General features: G+C 35.2%; 1 protein-coding gene across 4 annotated transcripts in view; it reads right to left on the bottom strand.

Annotated features, from left to right (window-relative positions):
• The window catches only part of COP1 (COP1 E3 ubiquitin ligase), a 257,894-nt gene that overhangs the window by 47,895 nt on the left and 187,889 nt on the right, over positions 1-22,110 (bottom strand). For all 4 annotated transcript variants that reach the window (XM_032160914.2, XM_032160918.2, XM_032160917.2 and 1 more), the window contains 3 exons: positions 6,410-6,527; positions 5,329-5,453; positions 3,986-4,146 (listed from right to left, as the gene is read on the bottom strand). In XM_032160914.2, the coding sequence (XP_032016805.1) occupies positions 3,986-4,146; positions 5,329-5,453; positions 6,410-6,527 (404 nt within the window). The remainder of the gene's footprint in view (positions 1-3,985; positions 4,147-5,328; positions 5,454-6,409; positions 6,528-22,110) is intronic.

Below are 22,110 nucleotides of genomic sequence, written 5' to 3'. Positions count from 1 at the left end.
AGTTTTTGAGATGTATTGCATAGCAGAGTGACTGTAGTTAATAATAATGTAGTAGATATTTCAATGTTGTTAAGAGAATAAGATTTTAAATGTTCCCACTACAAAAAAAGCATGTGAGATGACAGATATGCTCATTAGTTTGATTTAATCAGTCCATAATGTACATGTATATGAAAACACCACATTGTACCCCATAAATACTTACAATTATTATTTGTCGAAAAGAAACTGATGGCTTAAAGGAATGAAAAAGACTCCTCTGATATGGTTTGGGTGTGTCCCCATCCAAATCTCAACTTGAATTCCCATATGTTGTGGAAGGGACCCGGTGGGAGGTAAATGAATCATGGGAGCAGGTCTTTCCCGAACTGTTCTCGTGACAGTGAATAAGTCTCATGATATCTGATGGTTTTAAAAACAGGAGATTCCCTGTACAAGCTTTCTTCTCTTTTCTGCTGTCATGTGAGACACGCCTTTCACCTTCCGCCATGATTGTGAAGCCTCCCTAGGCACGTGGAACTGCGAGTCCAATAAACCTCTTTCTTTTGTAAATTACCCAGTCTTGAGTATATCTTTATCAGCAGTGTGAAAATGGACTAATACAGAAAATTGGTACCAGAAGTGGGGTGCTGCTGAAAAGATACCCCACAATGTGGAAGTGACTTTGGAACTGGTTAACAGGCAGAGGTTGGAACAGTTTAGAGGGCTCAGAAGACAGGAAAATGAGGGAAAATTTGGAACTCCCTAGAGACTTGTTCAATGGCTTTGACCAAAATGCTGATAATGATGGACATGAAATCCAGGCTGAGGTGGTCTCAGATGGAGATGAGGAACTTGCTGGGAAATGGAGCAAAGAGGACTCTTGTTATGTTTTAGCAAAGAGACTGGTGGCATTTTGCCCCTGCCCTAGAGATTTGTGGAACTCTGTCCTTGAAAGAGATGATTTAGGGTATCTGGTAGAATAAATTTCTAAGCAGCAAAGCATACAAGAGGTGACCTGGATGCTGTTAAAGGCATTCAGTTTAATAAGGGAAACAGAGCATCAAAGTTCAAAAAACTTGCAGCCTGACAATGCAATAGAAAAGAAAATCCCATTTTCTGGGAAGAAATTCAAGCTGTCTGCAGAAATTTGCATAAGTAACAAGGAGCTGAATGTTAATCCCCAAGACCATGGGGAAAATGTCTCCAGGATATGTCAGAGGTCTTCAGAGCAGCCCCTCCCATCACAGGCCTGGAGACCCAGGAGGAAAAAGTTGTTTCCTGGGCCAGGTCCAGGGTTGGCATGCTGTGTGCAGCCTAGGGACTTGGTGTCCTGTGTCCCTGCTGCTCCAGCCATGACTAAAAGGGGCCAACAGAGAAGTCGGGCCATGGCTTCAGAGGGTGCAAGCCCAAAGCCTTGGCAGCTTCCATGTGGTGTTGAGCCTGCGTGTGCACAGAAATAAAGAACTGAGGTTTGGAAACCTCTGCCTAGATTTCAGAGGATGTATGGAAATGCCTGGCTGTCCAGGCAGAAGTTTGCTGCAGGGGTGGGAACCTCATGGAGAACCTCTGCCACAGCAGTACAGAAGCGAAATGTGGGGTGAGAGCCCTCACACAGAGTCCCTACTGGGGCACCACTTATGGAGCTGTGAGAAGAGGGTCACCATCCACCAGACCCCAAAATGGTAGATCCACTGACAGCTTGCACCGTTCACCTGGAAAAACCACAGACAATGCCAGCTTGTGAAAGCAGCCAGGAGGAAAGCTGTACCCTGCAAAGCCACAGTGGTGGAGCTGTCCAAGACTACGGGAACCCACCTCTTGCATCAGTGTGACCTGGGTGTGAGACATGGAGTCAAAGGAGATCATTTTGGAACTTTAAGATTTGACTGCCCCGTTGGATTTTGGACTTGCATGGGGCCTATAGTTTTGTTTGGCCAATTTCTCCCATTTGGAATGGCTCTATTTACCCAATGCCTGTATTCTCTTCGTATCTAGGAATTAACTAATTTGCTGATGATTTTACAGGCTCACAGGCAGAAGGGACTTGGCTTATCTCAGATGAGATGTTGGATTTTGGACTTCTGAGTTAATGCTTAAATGAGTTAAGACTTTGGGAGACTGTTGGAAAGGCATGGCTGGTTTTGAAATGTGAGGACATGAAATTTGAGAGGGGCCAGGAGCAGAATGATATTTTCATTCTAAAAATAGTTTCCAGTTCTCAGTTAAAATTTTCAATCTTGTCTTTCATCTTGTAAGCAAGCTACTTTCAAGCTGTCTGATAATTCCAGTATTTAGAGCTGTTGTGACTGTTTCTACAGTCTGTTGCTTAGGCTGGTTTAATTCATGCTGTCTTCTCTTTTACTATGTCTGTTTATTTTTTATTGCGCCCTAGTTATTGTAGTTACAAAACTGAAAAAAAATAAAGCACTTAGATGATCTTATCTTTTTTCAGAGGATTTAAGTTTGCATCCTGTGGATATTAGCAATCAAGGGTCACCTCAATTCAATTTCAGAGATTGATATGAAGTTCAGATGCAATCACTATGAAGACTTATCTTCTGGTTTCCCCTATAATATACCCCTTTGGGGACTTAAAACAAAGTAATCACCCATACAATGTCAGGCACTGAGCTCCAATCCCTGCAACCCTGTGAAGCTAGTATAAGTGCTTTCACCCACCCCACCAAAACTGACAAATGCTCACAGGGGAAAAGTAGATTCAAAAGCCAGGGTCACAATCCAAATCTGGTAATTCTTTCCTGTCTTGTTTGCTTTCCAATGCTTTCAAATAGTTTCTTGTTTTAAAAATACATAATTTGGTCCTACTTTTCTAATTTTACTTGGAGGAAGAGTTGGTCCAAATTACCTAGTCTGTCAATTAGCAAAACTGGAAATGGAGCCACAGAACTTTAAAAAGACAGCAATAGAATATATCAAATTAAAGTGAAACTATACCTGAAACTTGGATTTTTAAATTACATATCAAGTCAGAATTTTTTTTTGTCAAAAATAAACCCAACTAATCACCTAAAAAGCTATTTTAGAAATATGATACTAACAACTCATGTTTATATAAATCAAGATAGTAACAAGAATTATTATTATTTTTTGAGACAGAGTCTCGCTCTGTCACCCAGGCTAGAGTGCAGTGGCGCGATCTTGGCTCACTGCAAGCTCTCCCTCCCGGGTTGATGCCATTCTCCTGACTCAGCCTCCTGAGTAGTTGGGACTACAGGCGCCCGCCACCACGCCTGGCTAATTTTTTGTATTTTTAGTAGAGACAGGGTTTCACCGTGTTAGCCAGGATGGTCTCGATCTCCTGACCTCGTGATCTGCCCGCCTCAGCCTCCCAAAGTGCTGGGATTACAGGTGTGAGCCACCGAACCTGGCCTAAGAATTATTTTTTCATATAACTTATGAAAAACCTATACTTTAAAACGTAAGTGAAAAGTTTGAGGCAACTTCTCTTTATAAAACCCAGTAGCATAACTTTCTCATCAATATACTAAATATGCTTAAATATTCATATACAAATGTATTTTGTAGACAGCAATTCTACTTTGAAATAGTACTTAATTAGAGGACCATACAGGTCACTATCCTTTACCTGTACCAATTCTTTTTCTCCCTATTAAAATACTAGCTCAGCTTAATGTTTATCAAGCATATACTGCACATAATCAATAAAGAAGATGAGACAGAATGTGTATTTTGGAGGAATTTCCAGTCTGATAGAAGAGATATGAACAGACAATATGATAATGGTTATAACTGAGATATGCACTAGATGCTATGGGTCACAGAGGGACATTATGACACCATGACATTGCTCTATTATTATGCATTTCAATCACTACCTAAAATGCCTATTGTCTTTGGTGACAAATTACAAAGTTTTTAAAAAAGTACATACTAATTTATATTTTAAAATTTAATCAAACCCTGTGTATACATAATGCATAATATGAGATCCCAAGGTGAAAAAACTGATATGAAAACTTACCCCATCTGGTAGTGCCCTCCAGCACACAGCACTAACAAATTCATTTGTATCATCTTCTTTTCGGTCTTTGTCCAGAACACTTTTGACTGTATCAAACTTAAAAGTTAGCAAAGTCTTAGAAAGTCCTTTATAGTACAGGTAGAGAGAGTTATTCTCACTTCCTGAAAACAAATAATAGTAATAGTATTTTAGAATAGGAAAACTCAGAATTAGGACACCACATTCTAATAGTAATTATCACCCAAAGTTATAATTCAAAGATCTTTTATGGTCAAATTTGAAAGGCTAGATCACAGGACTAATTAGAAATCATGTAAGGAAAGGATTCTTGGACAAAAGTTATACTTTACCAATCTAAAGAAGCAATCAATGTTAAATGTTACAACAATATTGATAATTCTAAGGCTAAAATTACCCTATAAAATCATTTACATAGGTTGGTGTAAAAGTAATTGTGGGTTTTGTCATTACTTTTAATTACTTTCGCACCAACCTAGTAAGTCTATAGTAGAACCAGAAATATATTGTAAGAATCTTAAATTACATTTAGAAAGATTTCCATTTAGAGAGGTAAAAGAAAGTGGCAACACTTACATAGGCAGATTTTCATAGCCTACATAATTTATTTCCATTTCTCAGTATAGGAATTATTCTATTAATGGTCTATGAACTGTATTTTGAGCCATCTATTAAAGATAGAATAATTGTTCCAGATATTTGCTTTGGCAGTCTCATACATATGTGAAGAAAGTCAACTTTGCTGAATAAAGGCCAAGTCATTTAAAAGTATGATCAAAGCTCATCTATTCAGGCATTAGATATATCAGAGCATTTGAATAATATCAAATTTGATTTTTCTATTTCTTATTTAAATTTGTATAAATTATCAACAATAAAAGCCATAGAATAACAGATCAATGCTATGCAAACAGATTACTTCATGAAGAGAACAGTAGATAAGGGAAAATGAATATCAAGCTTAAGAAGACACGTAATGTCTCCAAAATTGGAAATATTACTAACAGAACTTAACCTTTTCTGTCTTCTACACAATATCTAAAGAATTATAACGGAGAACAACTACAAAACAGTTAAAAATCAGGTGTTCAGCTATTTGAGGTGTTCAGGGGTGTTCAGGGTTTGTACACAATAGAAAAGGGAAGGACTAATGCTCTTCTAGTACAACACAAGGAAAATCAGTAGTGCTGGGGCATCATGTCTATTACCCTATCTTCTGAGTGCACAGACCATTTCCTGACTTAGTATTTAGTCTATTTCCACTGAGTTCAATTTCAATAACAAATATCTGTTAAAAAGCTCCTGGAAACGATGGTTTCACTTACCACAAGCTATATAATCTCCATTGGAAGCCAGGCCTACAAAGTTTTTTTCATTGATATGACCCTTGAAGGAACGTAGGCAGTATGGTTTCCCTACATTCCACAGTTTTAGCTGACTGTCTGTTGAGCTGAGGAAAAGTACAAAGAGTAAGAACTTACTTAAAATTTCTTGGCACGAAACTCATCACTACTAACTAGAGGCAATGCAGTTTGCTGGTTAAGAATGCAGGCTCTGGAGCCAGACTGAGTTAGGATGTTCATCTGTCGGCCAGGCATGGTGGCTCACGCTTGTATTCCAAGCAGTTTGGTAGGCCGAGGCAGGTGGACCACCTGAGGTCTGGAGTTTGAGACCAGCCTGGCCAACATGGCAAAACCACGTCTCTACTAAAAACGCAAAAATTAGCCAGGCGTGGTAGCACATGCCTGTAGTCCCAGCTACTTGGGAGGCTGAGGCAGGAGAATCACTTGAACCTGGGAGGTAGACGCTGCAGTGAGCGGAGATCACGCCACTGCACTCCAGCCTGGGTGACAGAGCAAGACTCTGTGCCCAAAAAAAAAAAAAAAAAGTTTTCTTTTCAACATATTTAAAATCACCATGAAATCACAGAGAAATGAACATGTCAGTGTAAAAGCCAACCCAGTAATATTTAAAACCAAAAATAATTCTACTACTATACTGCAAGTAGATAAAATATACAGTAACACATTAGTTGACTTTAATAAATAAAATACTTCTCATTCTATTGCATCAACTATGTTGTTTATCTCTTCTTTAGAAGCAATAGCTAAAATCTAATCTGAAGTTCAAATGCAATTAAACACAGGAGGATGAGATAAGGGGGGAGGGTATATAAAAAACTAGTATCTTCAGGATTTTACCCACAATTTACATATAAAAGTGCACAATATAGACCAGAATCCACACTACTTTAATTGGACAAGATTAAAAAAAAAATCTACTATTTACGAAAAAGTACATATACTCAAATATTATAGTTTACATACACCCTCAGTGACATTACAAACTGATAGGTAAGTACAGAGCTCTGTATTAAGCTCAACCTCTGAGGAGAGTAATACTCACGCAGAGACAATTTCCTCACCACTCACAAACTTTGCATAAGAGACTGCTTTACGGTGTCCTTTGAATACCATGATTGGCTGCTTAGTGTTACGAAGATCATAGTAGTGGACACAGTGATCTAAAACAAAACAAAATTAGATAAATGTAGTAAATGCAGAAATGGAAAGCAAAGTTAATTTTAACTGGTTTTTGTTTTCTTCATTAAAAGTTTCACATATAATGTCTAATCTCTAACAGCCAGAAAACAAAAGAAAAGGAATCCTTTTCAAAAATAACATTGGCTCTAGAAAGAGAGTATTAAGGGGTCAAAATAACTGGAAACTTAAAAATCAATCTTTATGTTTTAATGATGTCATTAAAAAATGTTAATATAAACATTATGGGACATCTGGATAAACATAATGCTATATAATCTTATTTCCCACATTTGCTTTAAAAAAAAACTTTAGATATATTTTGTATATAATAAAATACACATGCTAAAAATATTGTATGCAATTCAATGATCTTTACTAAGTTTAACCAGCAGTTCAACCATTACCCTAAATCAGTTTTAGAGTATTTCTGCACTCCGATAAGATCACTCATTTGGCATCCATCATCACAGGCAATCTCTATTCCTGTCTGTCTCTATCAGTAATTTCTACTCTAACCTTTATTATTTCCTTCCTTCTGCTTGTCTTCAGTTAGCTTTGTTATTCTTTTTAAAGACAGACACTTAAGGATACACAATTCTCTATAAACATTGCTTTGGCTGATACCACAAATTGTGATATGATGTCTTTCCATTTTCATTCAGTTTAAAATTCTTTTACATTTCCTTTGTTATTTCTTCTTTGACTGATGGGTTATTTAGTAATGTGTCATGTAATTTCCAAATACTTGCAGATGTCTCAAAGTAACTATTGTTGATTTTTAATTTAATTCCATTTTGGTCAGAAAACTGTTTTGTATGTCTCCAATCATTTTAAATTTATTGACAGAAAACTATTTTGTATGTCTTCAATCATTTTAAATTTGTTGACTTTTTTTCAGTCTTAAATATGGTCTCCCCTGGAGACTGTTTAACACTTGCTTGAGAAGAATGTGCATTCTTCTACTGTTGGGTGAAGTGGTCTTTGGATGTCTGTTATGTCAGATTGACAATGTTATTCAAGTCTTCTAAAACTCTGCCAATTTTCTGTCCAGTTTTTCTATGAAATATCAAAAGTGGAGTATTTTTCAACAACTTCAGTCAAATTATCTGTTTTTCCCTTAAATACCACAGATTTTCTTTTCATATATCTACAAAAAGTTTGTTTTGAGGTGTATTGATAATTGATGTATCTTTTCACTATTGATCCTTTAACCATTATAAAATGTCTTTGTTTCTAGTACCAATTTCTACTCTGAGTATATTCTGTTTGATCTAAATATAGCCATTCTACCATTTTTGTTGACTACTACTTACATGGTATATCTTTTTCCATCCTGTTAAACTATTTGTGTCTGTGAATCTAAAGTCTATCTCTTGTAGACAGCATAAAGTTGCATTCTAATTTTTTTTTTGTAAACCCATTCTGCCAATCCCTGAATGTTACAACGTTCAACATACTTACATTTAATATAATTATTAATAGGTTGCACATCTGAAATCAAAAAATCCCAAATCCTTGCTTTTGGAGTGCCAACATTTCAATCAAAGCTCCAAATGCTTCTTCATTGCAGCATTTCAGATTTTGGATTTGAGATGCTGAACAGTAAGTACAATAATACATGCTTAACAATGGAGATACATTCTGAGAAATGTATCATCCAGCAATTTTGTCATTGTGTGAGCATACAGTGTACTTTCACAAACCTAGATGGTATAGACTACTACACACTTAGGTTATATGGAATAGCCTATTGAGCTCCTAGGCTACAAACCTATGTATCATGTTACTGTACTGAATGCTGTAGGCAACTGTAACAATGGTAAATATTTATGTATCTAAATATAGAAAAGCTACAGTAAAAATATGAAAAAAAGGTAAAAAATAGTACACACCCATAAAGGCGACTTACCACGAATGGAGCTTGCAGGACTGAAAATTGTTTTGGGTGAGTTAGTGAGTGGTAAATGAACATGAAGGCCTAAGACGTTAACAGTATACCTAGGCTACACTAAATTTACTGTAAAAAAGTGTTCTTCCTTCAGTAATAAATTAACCTTACCTTACTGTAATTTTTTAACTTTATAAACTTAAAAATTTTTTAAAGCTTTTTGACTCTTGTAATTACATTTAGCTTAAAACACATACATTGTACAGCTATACAAAAGTATTTCCTTTTTACATATCCTTATAAGTTAAAAAACTAAAATAGGAAAAAGTTTTTTAAACTTTTTTGTTAAAAACTAAGAAACAGAAAATTAGCCTAGGTCTACAAGGGTCAGGATAATCAACATCACTGTTTTCGCCTCCACATTTTCTCCCACTGAAAAAGTCTTCAAGGGTAATGATATGCATAGAGTTGTCATCTTCTCTGATAACAGTGCCTTTTTCTGGAATGTCTCCTGAAGGACCTGCCTGAGGCTGTTGTATAGTAACTTAAAAAAACAAGTTTAAGAAGTACAGTCTATAATAATGGTAAAAAGTAAATAATAAACAAGTATATAGTTATTTATTATCTTTATCAAGTATTGTGTAGTATACGTAATTGTATGTGCTAGACTTTTTGAACATTTTTTAATTTTTGTGAGTATATAGTTGGTATATACACTTATGTGGAACATGAGATGTTTTGATACAGGCATGCAATGCATAATAATCACATCATGGAGAATGGTGTATCTACCTCAAGCATTTATCCTTTGTGTTACAATCTAATTATACACTTTTAGTTATTTAAAAATGTACAATTAAATTATTATTGACTACAGTCACTTCGTTATGCTACCAAATACTAGGTCTTACTCATTCTGTGTATTTTTTGTAGACATTAACCACCTTTACTTCCCCCAACAGCCCAACTACCCTTTCCAGACTCTGGTAACCATCTTTCTACTCTCTATGTCCATGAGTTCAATTGTTTTCATTTTTAGATCCCACAAATAAGTGAGAATCCGTGATGTTTGTCTTTCTATGCCAGGCTTATTTCACTTTACATAATGATCTCCAGTTCCATCCATGTTGTTGCAAATGACAGAATCTCATTCTTTCTTTTTTAATGGCTGAATAGTACTCCATTGTGTATATGTACCACATTTCCCCTATTCATTCATCTGTTGATGGATACAAAGTTTGCTTCCAAATCTTGGCTACTGTGAATAGTGCTGTGAAAAACATGGGAATGCAGATAGCTCTTTCATATAGAAGTTGCCTTTCTGTTGGGTATATACCCAGCTGAATATGGTAGCTCTAGTTTTAATTTTTTAGGAATCTCCAAACCATTCTTCATAGTGGTTGTACCAATTTACATTCCCACCAACACTGTACAAGGGTTCCCTTTTCACCACATCCTCACCAGCATTTGTTTACTGCCTAACTTTTGGATAAAAGTCATTTTAACTGGGGTGAGATAATATCTCATTGTAGCCATGATTTGCATTTCTGATGATCAATGATGTTGAGTACTTTTACATATACCAGTTTCCCATTTATATGTCTTCTTTTGAGAAATGTCTATTCAAATCTTTTACCCATTTTTAAATGGATTATTAGATTTTTTTTTCTTACAGAATTGTCTGAGCTCCTTATATATTCTGGTTATTAATAACTTGTCAGATGAGTAGTTTGCAAATATTTTCTCCCGTTCTGTGGGTTGTCTCTGCACTTTGTTGACTGTTTCCTTTGCTGTGCAGAAGCTTTTTAACTTGATATGATCCCGTTTGTCCATTTTTGCTTTGGCTGCTTGTGGGATATTACTAATTTTTGCTTAGACCAAAGTACTGGAGATTTCCCCCAGTGTTTTCTTGTAGTAGTTTTGTAGTTTGAAGTCTTAGATTTAAGTCTTTAATCCATTGTGACTTGATTTTCATATATGGTGACAGACAGAGGTCTAGTTCCATTCTTCCGCAAATGGATATCCAGTTTTCCCATTGGCATTTACTGAAAAGACTGTCTTTTCTCCAGTGTACGTTCTTGGCAACTTTGTCAAAAATGAGTTCACTGTAGGTGTGCTATACTTTTATTTAACTGGCAGCATAGAACTGTTTACACCAGTATCATTGCAAACATGTGAGTAATGTCTGTACTATGAAGTTATAATGGCTATGACAACATTAGAAGTTTAAAATTTTTCACCTCCATTTTAATCTTATGGGACCACTGTCATATATGTGGTCTCTCACTGACTGAAATGTCATTATACATTGCATGACCCTACAATGTAAATATTTAAAAAAAAACGAAATCCAAAACACGTCTGGTCCTCAGCATTTTGGAAAAAGGGTTCTCAACCTGTATAGGGTAGAATTTTTACGTGCAATGTTGCTATTTTTTTGTTATGTCAATTGCTCTTTTATGCCTCCATTATTACCTTACTTTGGGTTATACAGATATTTTCTAGTGTATCATTTTAGTTTTAGTATATTTTAAAAGGTATTTTTCAGAGTGGTTTTTCTGGGGATTATAATTGGCATGTTAAATTAAAATAACCTAGTTCAGATGATCACTAATTTAATTTCAATACTATGTCAAAATTCTGCTGCAATATAGCTCCATCTCCTTTCCTCTCCATCCTTTGAAACATTATGGCCATACATATTACACTTTTCTATGTTATATGTTCATCAACAGTTTTAGAATTACTATTTTAGTCAATTGTCTTTCAAACCTTTTCCAGTTTAGAAAAAAGAAAGTGCAGCTCGCTGCCAAAGCGCATTTAATTTTACATGAACACTCTCTTCAAGGCTACTGCAAATCTGACTGATTTTTAGTGTGAAAATAAAATATAAAACTCTTCTTGGCAGTTATTTCTAAAGAGAACTAACATCAGAATTGTCTGAATCATGAGAAACATCTATTTCAAAAAAACTGGATTCATCAAATGAACCTCTAGCCAGCAAGTATTTGAGTACAATGTTAACATCATGCATAAGAATCTTAAGTTTTCTAGGATTTGACATTTTCAGCGATTGAGTATAGTAATTCTGTCAAATTCTCTTGATTTTCATTTGTGTAAATGGAAATACCACTATTGAAAACAGAATGCTATGGACAGAATGATGTCTTTTGTTTCCAAAGTTGATATACTAGAGTGATGTAAAAATAATAATAAAAGCAAGATATTTCGTGGCAAAGTTATCTCAGGGTAAACAACTGCAGCCACCAAGTGCCGCCAGCAAGTATTCTCAGGGCAAATGAGTAAAGGGTAAATCAGAATAAAAATTCTTTACAAAAAAATTCATCTAAACTATCTTTTTATATACCGATATGATTATCTTAACCAGTTCTCTTTAGCACTTTGTGGACTTACATTACAGTCTAGTATCCCTTTATTTCGGCTTGCAGAACTCTCTCTGGTATTTCTTATAGGGTAGGTCTCCTGACAAAGAACTCACTCAGTTTATCTGGGAATATCTTAATTTCCCCTTCATTTTTGATGAATAGTTTTGCTGAATATAAAATTCTTTATTGACAATCTTTTCCTTTCAATACTTTAAACATATCCTACTGCCTGCTGGAAGTCATGATTTTTGATGAGAAGTCATCAGAAATGTTAACGTTAATCTTAATGAGGATCCCTGGTACTTGCTGAGCGACTTTTTGATTGCCGTTTCCAAGATTCTCTTCCCGCATTTCAAGAGTTTCAATATGATGAGTTTAGGTGTACATCTTACCTACTTGGGGTTTACTGAGCTTTTTGGATGTGTGGATTGATGTTTTCCATCCAATTTGGAAAAATACTGGCCATCATTTCTTCAAATATTTTCTACCTCTTTCTTTCTCTCTCCTCATCTTTTGGAAATCTACAAATGTTGGCATGCTTGATGGTGTCACCAGGTTTCTGAAGTTCATTTTTTCTTTTATTCTTTTTTCTTTATATTCTTTACAATGGATAATCACTACTGACCTATCTCCAAGTTTACTGATTCTTTCTTTTGACAGGTCAAATTTTCTCATGAACCTCTCTAATGAATTTTTCATGTTTAGTTATGATACGTTCAACAACAGAATTTTTTTTGTTTTTATTTCTTTTTGTTAATATTCTCTATTTGATAAAGTATATTTGTCATATTTTCCTTTAACTCTTTGTGGTTTAATTACCTTTTTTGAATATATTTGTAACAGGTAATTTAAAGTCTCTATTTAATAAGCCCTATAGCTAGGATAATTTCTACTAAGAATTTTTCTTCTTTGTATATACCTTTTTCTTATTGAAAAGCAGACATTTTGGAAAACATTATGTGGCAATTGTGGACTCAGTTCTTCCTCTGGTTTTCTTCCAGCTCAGCTTTTTGCTATTGGTGGTGTTGCTGTTTGTGGTTTAATGACTTCCCTGGGACTAAATCTGTTCAGCCTATAATTCCCACTGCATGGAGCACTGACATCTTTAATGAGTTTTTTATTTATTTTTGTTTTTATTTTTAAGTCCAGCTGAGTAGGAGTTGTTCCTGGGTCAGCAACACTTAGTAGTAACAAGATTTCCTTAAATGCTTTTCACCATTATGTCTTCTACCCTTTGCCAAGGGGATTTGTGTATATGTTGCAGAATGCTTTCAAAGCTTAAATCTGCCTTAGCCTTCACTTCCTGCTTATACAGAGCTCATGGTCAACCAGAGGTGAAGACTGGGGCTCTCTGAAGTTTTTCCTGGATATGCACACTACACCTGGCACGTGTGCATAGCATTCTACAACTAGGTACATGTCAGAGCTTCTTGACCCCCACCTTTGGCTGTTTTGTTGTCCAGATCTTTGTTTTCAATTTTTAGCTGTGCCTTGATTGCCCAACTGGTACTAGAGTCTGACACAGCTGTGATACTGCATCTGATTATTTTCAACAATACTGTGGGTATCGACAGGTATTTTCCCATGGAGATTTTGAGTTGGGTCAAATAGTAACAATATTGTAATATTTCACAATTCAAAAACATTTTAATATGTAATTTCTCAAGTTATTTCGTAAGGTGAGAATAATTTGGTATTATAAAAATAACACAGTACCGTATAATAATGTACTAACGTATTCTCACGTTAATACAAAAGGGGTGTAATATGTAAAAGGCATATAAGTAAAGGTTAAATTATGTCCTTGTGTACTGCACAAAAGTTTTACAGTAGCTAAAAGTTGCGTACTGCACAAAGGTTTTTACAGTGAGTTATCAAACAACAGATGTTTCTATAGACGTGATAACTTCAAAAGAAACTGTATTGGAGTGCTCATAACCAGTTTGGTATGTTGAGTGACTTATTTTCAGCAAAATTATACCAGCTAATCCGATTATTGTTATTATTATGCCATCATATTGTTATTTTGCATTTTCTTGACTTTATATATTGCATTTATTAATAATTAGAATTTGTTCTGAGTTATAGTTACTTAGGAGATGGGGCATATGAAGATGGTCTACAGCTTTACATTTGTATATATATTGCAATAACATTATGATGTTAAGTTATAAGTTTAGGTTAGTTGGGGGGGGGGGGGTCCGTGATAATTTTCTTTCCTTTATAAAGGAGGGTATGTCTTTATATTTCTGAAGCATTGCCATAATTGAAAAAGTATGCTTAATAATGAGAAATTAGGGTACAGTCAATTTCTGTTTTTCCTTTTCCCCTTTTAGCTTTGAAAAAAAATACCCAGTCTGCAACGAAGTTGGAAGAACAGCACAATGAATAACCTTATACCATTTATTCTAGACTCACCAACTGTAAATGTTTCACCATATTTGCTTTACCCACAACCCCAAACACACACTGCCTCTTGTCTCTCTCTCTCTCTGCCCCTGTGTACCACTGAACCACTTTAAGTTTCAAACATCAGGATATTTGACTTTTAAAAACTTCAGCCTCTACCTTCTACAAACAAAATCTTTCCTATGTACACAATATCATTATATCACACTCAAGAAAATTAATATTGATATAATATACAATGCATCCTACATTCAGATCTCTCCCAACTATTTAAAAAAGGGCCTGAATATTTATCAAGTTTTTACTAATGGGTCACTTATTGTATTTAGTTGCCATGTCTCTGGCCTATTATATAAAACATTTCATAATATTGTTATATTTGAAGCATTCAGGACAGCTGTTTTGCACAATGTTCCACACATCTGAATTTGTCTAAATGTTTTCTTATTATGTTCAAATTAAATGTTTTTGGCACAAATACTACAAAGGTGATGGTCCTTTCTACCACATCAAAAGAAGGGGCACATGTTTGTTCCAGTGGTGATGCCAAATTTGATTACATAAATGACCTTCTGGCCTTTTCAGTATAAAGGGAATCTGTCTCTCTTATTTCAGTTGTTAAGCCATATGATGCTACTTCCACAGCCATTAAGAAGAAAACAAATACATCTTATTTTTTACGTAGCTAAATGTCAAATGTCAGTAACAAAAACCATACAAATACTTTAAGCCAACAAGATTAATACTTGACTCTTCATAGAAAATCAATGCTAAATGACAAGGTGATGTCAATAATATCACCATTTATAGAAATAAAATTGTCTATGTCAACATTTCCTCAGTGGTGGTAGGAGCCTGAGGACAGATTAAAGTACATTTTTAAGGCTAATTTTTAATTGTGGGGAACAGTGAAAAGAGAACTTTAATCTTTCTTAATATTCCCCTTTAAACATGCTTTCTAATTAAAACAGATTTTAGTTTATCTCAGTTTTAGTTGATATCTCAAAGTTTTTGTTGGTGTGAGAAACAAAATAATGTGGTGGCAGTAATTCAAAACCTATACTTTATAAAATTAGAATCGTGCTGTCCAGTACAGTAGTCTCTAGCCACATGTGGTTATTTAAGTTATATAAAATTAAACTAAAACTTAATTTCTCAGTAAAACCAGCTACTACATTTCAAGTGCTCAACAGCCAAATGTAGCTAGAACTATTACTGCAGTTCTATTTGACAGTTCTGATAGAAAATAACTAAACCAATTAATAATCCACAAATATGTATGGTGTAGTAAGTAGAAATTCCATTTCTATTAAAGGGAGGAGAGTAACCGAACTAGAAGAATAAACTCTAAGTACTTAAGATGGTTATGTTCACATTCACTAATTATGTGAGCTAATCTTCCCTTTCTTACTTTTTTCTCATTAATGTACTCCATAAACCAGAGAGTATGCCTATCATACCATCTTAACAATCAAATCAATCTTTCTAGACAATGTGAGATTCAAATTGTCCAATTACTCAAAATGTGAGCTTCAAAATAGTAACTGTTTTATGGCTAGAGGGAATTTAGAAATATAACACACATAGACATTTATTATAATGCATTTATATACAGTCACATGCTAGATAATGACATTTCATGATGATATATGATGGCAGTCCCGTAAGATTATAATAGAGCTGACAAGTTCCTATCACCTAGAGACTTTGTAGCTATTAGTAACTGTACACATTATTCTAAGTTTTTGGTCATTCTGGCGTACACGAACCTACTGCATTGACAATAAAAGTATAGCACATACAATTATGTACAGTACACAATATATGATAATAAACAACTGTGTTACTGGCTTATGTATTTACTGTACTTTTTAATCATTATTTTAGAGCGTACTCCTTCTATTAATTAAAAAAAAAAACTGTAATGCAACCTCAGGAAGCTGGGCACAGTGGTGTGTGCTTGTATCCCAGCAACTTGGGAGGTTGAGGCAGGAGGACTGCTTGAGCCCAAGAGTTTGAAGCTGCAGTGTGTTAACACTGTGCCTATGAATAGCCACTGTACTTCAGCCAGAGCCATAGGTTGGAGAACAGTGAGTGGGACAATAATGGCTCACTGCAGCCTCCACTTCCTGGGCTCAGGTGAACTTCCCACCTCAGCCTTTCAGGTAGCTGGGACTACAGGTGTGCACCACCATTCTCCACTAAGTTTTTGTGGAGCTCGGGTTTCACCATGTGACTTGGCTGATCTCAAACTCCTGAGCTCAAGTGATCCACTCACCTTGGCCTCCCAAAGTGCTGGGATTATAGATGCAAGCCACTGCACCCAGCCAAGCTAACTGTTATTACAAAGGAGTCAAAAAGCTTAAGTTTTAAAGTTAATGAAGTAAAAAAATTACATTAAGCTAAGGTTAATTTATTACTAAACAAAGAACTATTAAAAAATAAATTTAGTAAGCCTAAGTATACGGTAATGACCTAGGTCTTCATATTCACTCACCACTCATTAACTTACCACAAACAACTTCCAATTCTGCAAGCACCATTCATGATAAGTGCTCTATAAAGGTATACCATTTTTTTAAACCTTATATTGTATTCTTAGTGTAGCTTTTCTATATTTAGATACACAAATACTTACCATTGTGCTATAATTGGCTACGGCTTTCAGTACAGTAGCAAGCTATACAGGTTTGTAGCCTAGGAGTAATAGGCTATACTATATAGCTTAGGTATGCAGTAGGTTTGTGTAAGTATACTCTGTGATGTTTCCACAATGACAAAATCTAATGACACATTTCTCAGAATGCATCCCCATCCTTGAGCAACACGTGACTGCATTATGTAGTCCCTAGGTATCCTCAGGGGAACTGGTTTCAAATCCCCATGCCCTCCATACCAAAATCCATGGATGTTCATGTTTCTTTTACAAAATGACCATAGTATATGCTTCTAACTTCCACACCCCCTCCCATATACTTTAAACATCTCTAGATTACTTATAACACCTAATACAACATAAATGTTGTATGTAAATAATTGTTATACTGTATTCCCAAAATTTATGTTATTTTTTATTGTCATATTAATACTTTTCTAAATGTTTTTGATCCAAGGTTGGCTAAATCAGCAGATGCCCAAGGGTACAGAGGGCTGATTATGTAACTTATCCCAAAAATATATGATTATAGTAAGAAAAGAAAATAGGGTTCAGAAATTTACTTAGCTGGGGGAAAAACACAAGATGATGATGGGTTCTAAGAGATAATTGGAATATAATCTTGTAATTTAAAATTTTCCATTTGCTGTTTGTGGTATCTTATTTGGTCTTAATGAATCATTACAAAGAATATAAAGGATTTAAGTTTCATTTAATGAGCAAATCTACTTGGTTCTCCTTCCTGCTGTAGTTTTTCTCCTTGTATAATTTCTCATTTCTGTTACATTAGACTACCATAAATAAATTATTTCATTATAATTCTCTTTGGACTGAAATGGTTTACAAAGACTATAAATGTATTTCAACTCACCATATAATATGTGAAAAGTCAAAATTTGACAGAATTTTAACTGAAGTATGAGAAAATGTTTCATATATTATTTATACAAAAGGACCTTTTATAGCTGGTATACTTATAACCTCACTATTACTAACATAGTGTTTTACTTTGAAAGCAGTGCTTGCAGAAAAAATTAAAATTCCAGACTTAAATACATGCACATGTAAAACTATGAAGGTTATTCTAGGAAAGTACCTGCGGCTTTTTTAGTTAAGACACTGCCAAAAGTATATATGTTTTATAGCTGTATGAAAGATTACTCAGCCCGATTTTATAATCACTGATTAAGAGTTCATTCCAATAAATGCTCTTTTAATTTTGGGGTGGGAACACTGATTAATTATATGAAGCTATTTCTCCATTCCCTCAAAATATACAAAGTATTTGTATTTTATCTTCATGTTTTCGGTGGAGAATAAAGGGTACACAATGAACTTTCATTTGCAGAAAGCAAGCAGAATTTGAGGTGAAAATAGAGAACAGAAGAAAACAGAAAGTAAGAGAATACATCTGACTACTGAGATCAAGTGGGAAGCTGCGCTTACATTTGAAAGGCTGCTTTACAGACTTCTGCTCGCGGACCCCACCCAACCAATTCCTACACAACCATCAGTGTGTCAAGCACTGTCTACTCTCATCAATGCAAGTTCAGAGAAAGTAATTCTGGGTGCTAAATTAGCTACTTAATCATTTGTTATTTCAACAGCACAAGTTATGCTGCCTAGCTGCAACCTTTATCTCTATTAAATGGAAGTCATTCATTTATTTAAAAACTATTCTAATTATCTGTTAGAAGTCATTATCCTCAAAACAGGTGGTTACATTCTGTAATTACCATTTCTTTAAGGCTATATGGACATTTAAAAAACAAAACTATCTGCTAAAGATTGAGTTTCATAATAAAATACATGTTTTTTTTTTTTTTTTTTTCGAGACGGAGTCTTGCTCTGTCACCCAGGCTGGAGTGACAGATCTCAGCTCACTGCAAGCTACGCCTCCCGGGTTCACGCCATTCTCCTGCCTCAGCCTCTCCAAGTAGCTGGGACTACAGGCGCCCGCCACCACGCCCGGCTAATTTTTTGTATTTTTAGTAGAGACGGGGTTTCACCGTGGTCTCGATCTCTTGACCTCGTGATCCGCCCGCCTCGGCCTCCCAAAGTGCTGGGATTACAAGCGTGAGCCACCGCGCCCGGCCTATGTTTTTTTAAAAATTAAAATCTAAGGGTCCTAAATGAAACGTCACCTTACTTACCACTCTCTGAATTTAAGAAGCTTACAACGTGAAATCAAAACCCTATGTTCGCTTTGTATTCCAAAAACTTTCGCAAAAAAATTAGGCAAAAAACAATGTGTATGAATACATACATATATATGTACACTATACATATATACACACTATATTAGTACTAATATGTCTATTAGTACTAATATTTAAAATACATGTATTTATTGAAAATCTATTATGTGCAGTTGTAAGGGACATCGTGGGGGATACAATAATGAACAAGAAAAGTCCCTGCTTTTCTGTGTGCTTACATTCAAGTATTAAAGTCAGACAAAAACAATTATGTAATAAATAAAATATAGATCAAGTGATAACAATGACACAAAGAGGAAAGGTAATGATTGGGCGAATCTCCTTGACAGAGGGTTTTCAATAGGCTTCTTTGAGGAGATGATGTTTAAGATGAGACTGAAGAGTGTGCACTGCCTGTGGTAAGAGCCAGGGGAAGAATGTCTAAAGCAGAGAAGCAGCACAGTGAGAGCAACATGAAATAATGTAGGATGAATCTAGAGAAGTTTGAAAGAGATCAAAGCAGGAATGCAGGATAAATTTATCTGAAAGAATATTATCCCTGCTGCTGTCTGTAGAACAAACTGAAGGGAATCAAGCAGAGAACAGCTGAGTATTTCAGGCAAGAGGTTACTCCAGTGGTAAAGGTAATGTAACCAAATGCAGGTCCGAATGGCCTCAGCTTGCAGAGTCCAATTAACAAGGACGAGGTCTGGTAGAAAGACACACTTTATTAACCAAAACTAAAGGGAAAGGGTCAGATTCCTATCCAAAATAACCACTTCAATTTTTGAGGGGAAGGCAGGGGTTTAAAAAGGGGAAGCTTGATAAGGAAGACATACAATAATTGAGCTGAGTACAATGTGTGCCTCAAGGTTATATCTTGATAACCAAGGGGGGAAAAAAGTTTTGAAATGAATTTTGAAGTTAAGCTGCCTGGTTACAGTAATGGCTTGAACTAGAGATAACTCGATTCCTGCCCAAGCTGGATATGACTGCAGGGACAGCAACAAAGAGAAGAGAAGGATGGAAGAAATAGAGGAGTGGTCAATTATATTAAACAGTAATGAAAAAGAACAGACTAGATCAATTAATTTAGTAATATGGAGGTAATTTGGTGATGATGACAAGAACACTTTAAGTGGAATTATGGTGGCCAAAGCCTCAGTGAAGTGGGCTACAATGTGAATGGTAGAAGATGAGCCAGAAAAAGGAAAATTCTTCTGTAATATGATTTTTTTAAAAAGAGGATGACATTTAGTAAGTAGAACACACATGATTCAATTTAATGTGAAGAATGAGATACGTGGCTTGGACCACTGCATCAACAGGAAATTTAACAAAAAAGAAAATAAAGTAATGGGTTTGCAAAGGAAAAATTGAGTTCTGGATGCTAAGTTTGAGGTGGCAATGAATACTGAGGTAGGAATTTCCAGTAAGTAGAATAGAAATGTCTGGAGTTTTTTTAGCTAAGAGTGGAATTGAGATAACTATGAAGGAGTCTGCTATTTAAACAGAATAACTAAATGGATAAAATAACCCATGGGGAATTTAGAGAGTGACAAGAGAACTGAGTATTAAAGAATACCAACATTTCAAAGACAACTGAGAACTATAGATGAGAGAGGTGAAAAAAAAAACCAGAGGGTTTTGTTTTAGAATCCAAACGAGTAAAGTTTTTCCAGAAGTGAGTGGTCAACAATGTTGACTACTACTGAGAGATCAAATAAAATAAGGGCTTGAATTTAGTGACATGAGGCTGCTACTGATCTTAGCGAGAAGAATTTCTATGTAAGGGTAGGAGCAGAAACCCGACTTCAGAGGAATGAGAAGCTGAATTAAGGAGGAACTCTTTCTTCTCTTTCTCTGTCTGTCTCTCTTTCCCTCCCTCTCTGAGTAAGGGAAACTGCACGTTTAAAATACAGACAGAACAGAGATGTCAGGTACATGTAATTCTATTTCCATTCAAAAACTATTTTGTATAGAATTTGTAATACACTTTTATTGTGTTTACATATCCATTTTTATGAATGACTCTTTTTAAAAAAATTACATGTAACTATCAATCCAAGTGATAAAACAAAGGTAAATAAACAAAAAAATCCATCTACTTAAATTAGCATTCATTGTTTCATTGTTTTATCTGAAATAAACAGAGAAAGAAACTGCCAGTCTAGGAACACATTAGGTAAATGTTTAAGGGGTGTTATCAATTCCTAACATCTTAAGTGTTGAAGCTAATCAAAAGTGTGTAGTAACTCTTTATTTCTGTAAATATTACAGAATAATTTCTAGTACAACAAATAATTTTCCTGTAGGATTACTGTAAAAAACAAAAAACAGAACCACAGACATTTCCACCACTGATAAGGCAATCATCAGTACGTTAAAATGATCAGGTGAAATAGATAAAAGAATATCTTATTAAATGTTTAATGAATATTTCACTACCTTTAGTAAAGAAAGAATAAAATGACTATTATTAATGAGGCAACGTTTTAAAATACAGATTGGGACACACTCAATCTCGACTGAGTTCCAAAAAAGCAATAAGACATAAAGGAAGAAGACTCATATGTAATACAGCCAATCAGAAATCCTGAATTCTATCTTTAGGCTTCTCAGATGCTTGAGAGTTTATAAAAGTCCTCAATGCCCTAGCTTTTGGATACTGTGGCAGGACTGGGGTGGGAAGAAAAGTTGGGAAGATCCCTGTTAGGTTTTTCTTAGGCGGGAAATAAATTTTGACCATTTAAACATACACAGGTCCACTGGTTACTAATATTTATCTCATACAGATATCATTACTTTTATTTTTATTTATTTTTCTGAGACAGAGTCTTCTCTGTCACCCAGGCTAAAGTGCAATGGTGCGATCATGGCTCACTGCAACCTCCGCCTCCTGGGTTCAAGCTATTGTCATGCCTCAGCCACCCAAGTAGCTGGGACCACAGGCATGTGCCACCACATCTGGTTAACTTTTATATTTTTAGTAGAGATGAAGTTTCGCCATGTTGGCCAGGCTGGGCT

The sequence above is a fragment of the Hylobates moloch genome, unplaced genomic scaffold (assembly GCF_009828535.3).
Source record: "Hylobates moloch isolate HMO894 unplaced genomic scaffold, HMol_V3 SCAFFOLD_8, whole genome shotgun sequence".
NCBI lineage: Eukaryota > Metazoa > Chordata > Mammalia > Primates > Hylobatidae > Hylobates > Hylobates moloch.
This window is presented reverse-complemented; position numbering and strand designations above follow the sequence as displayed.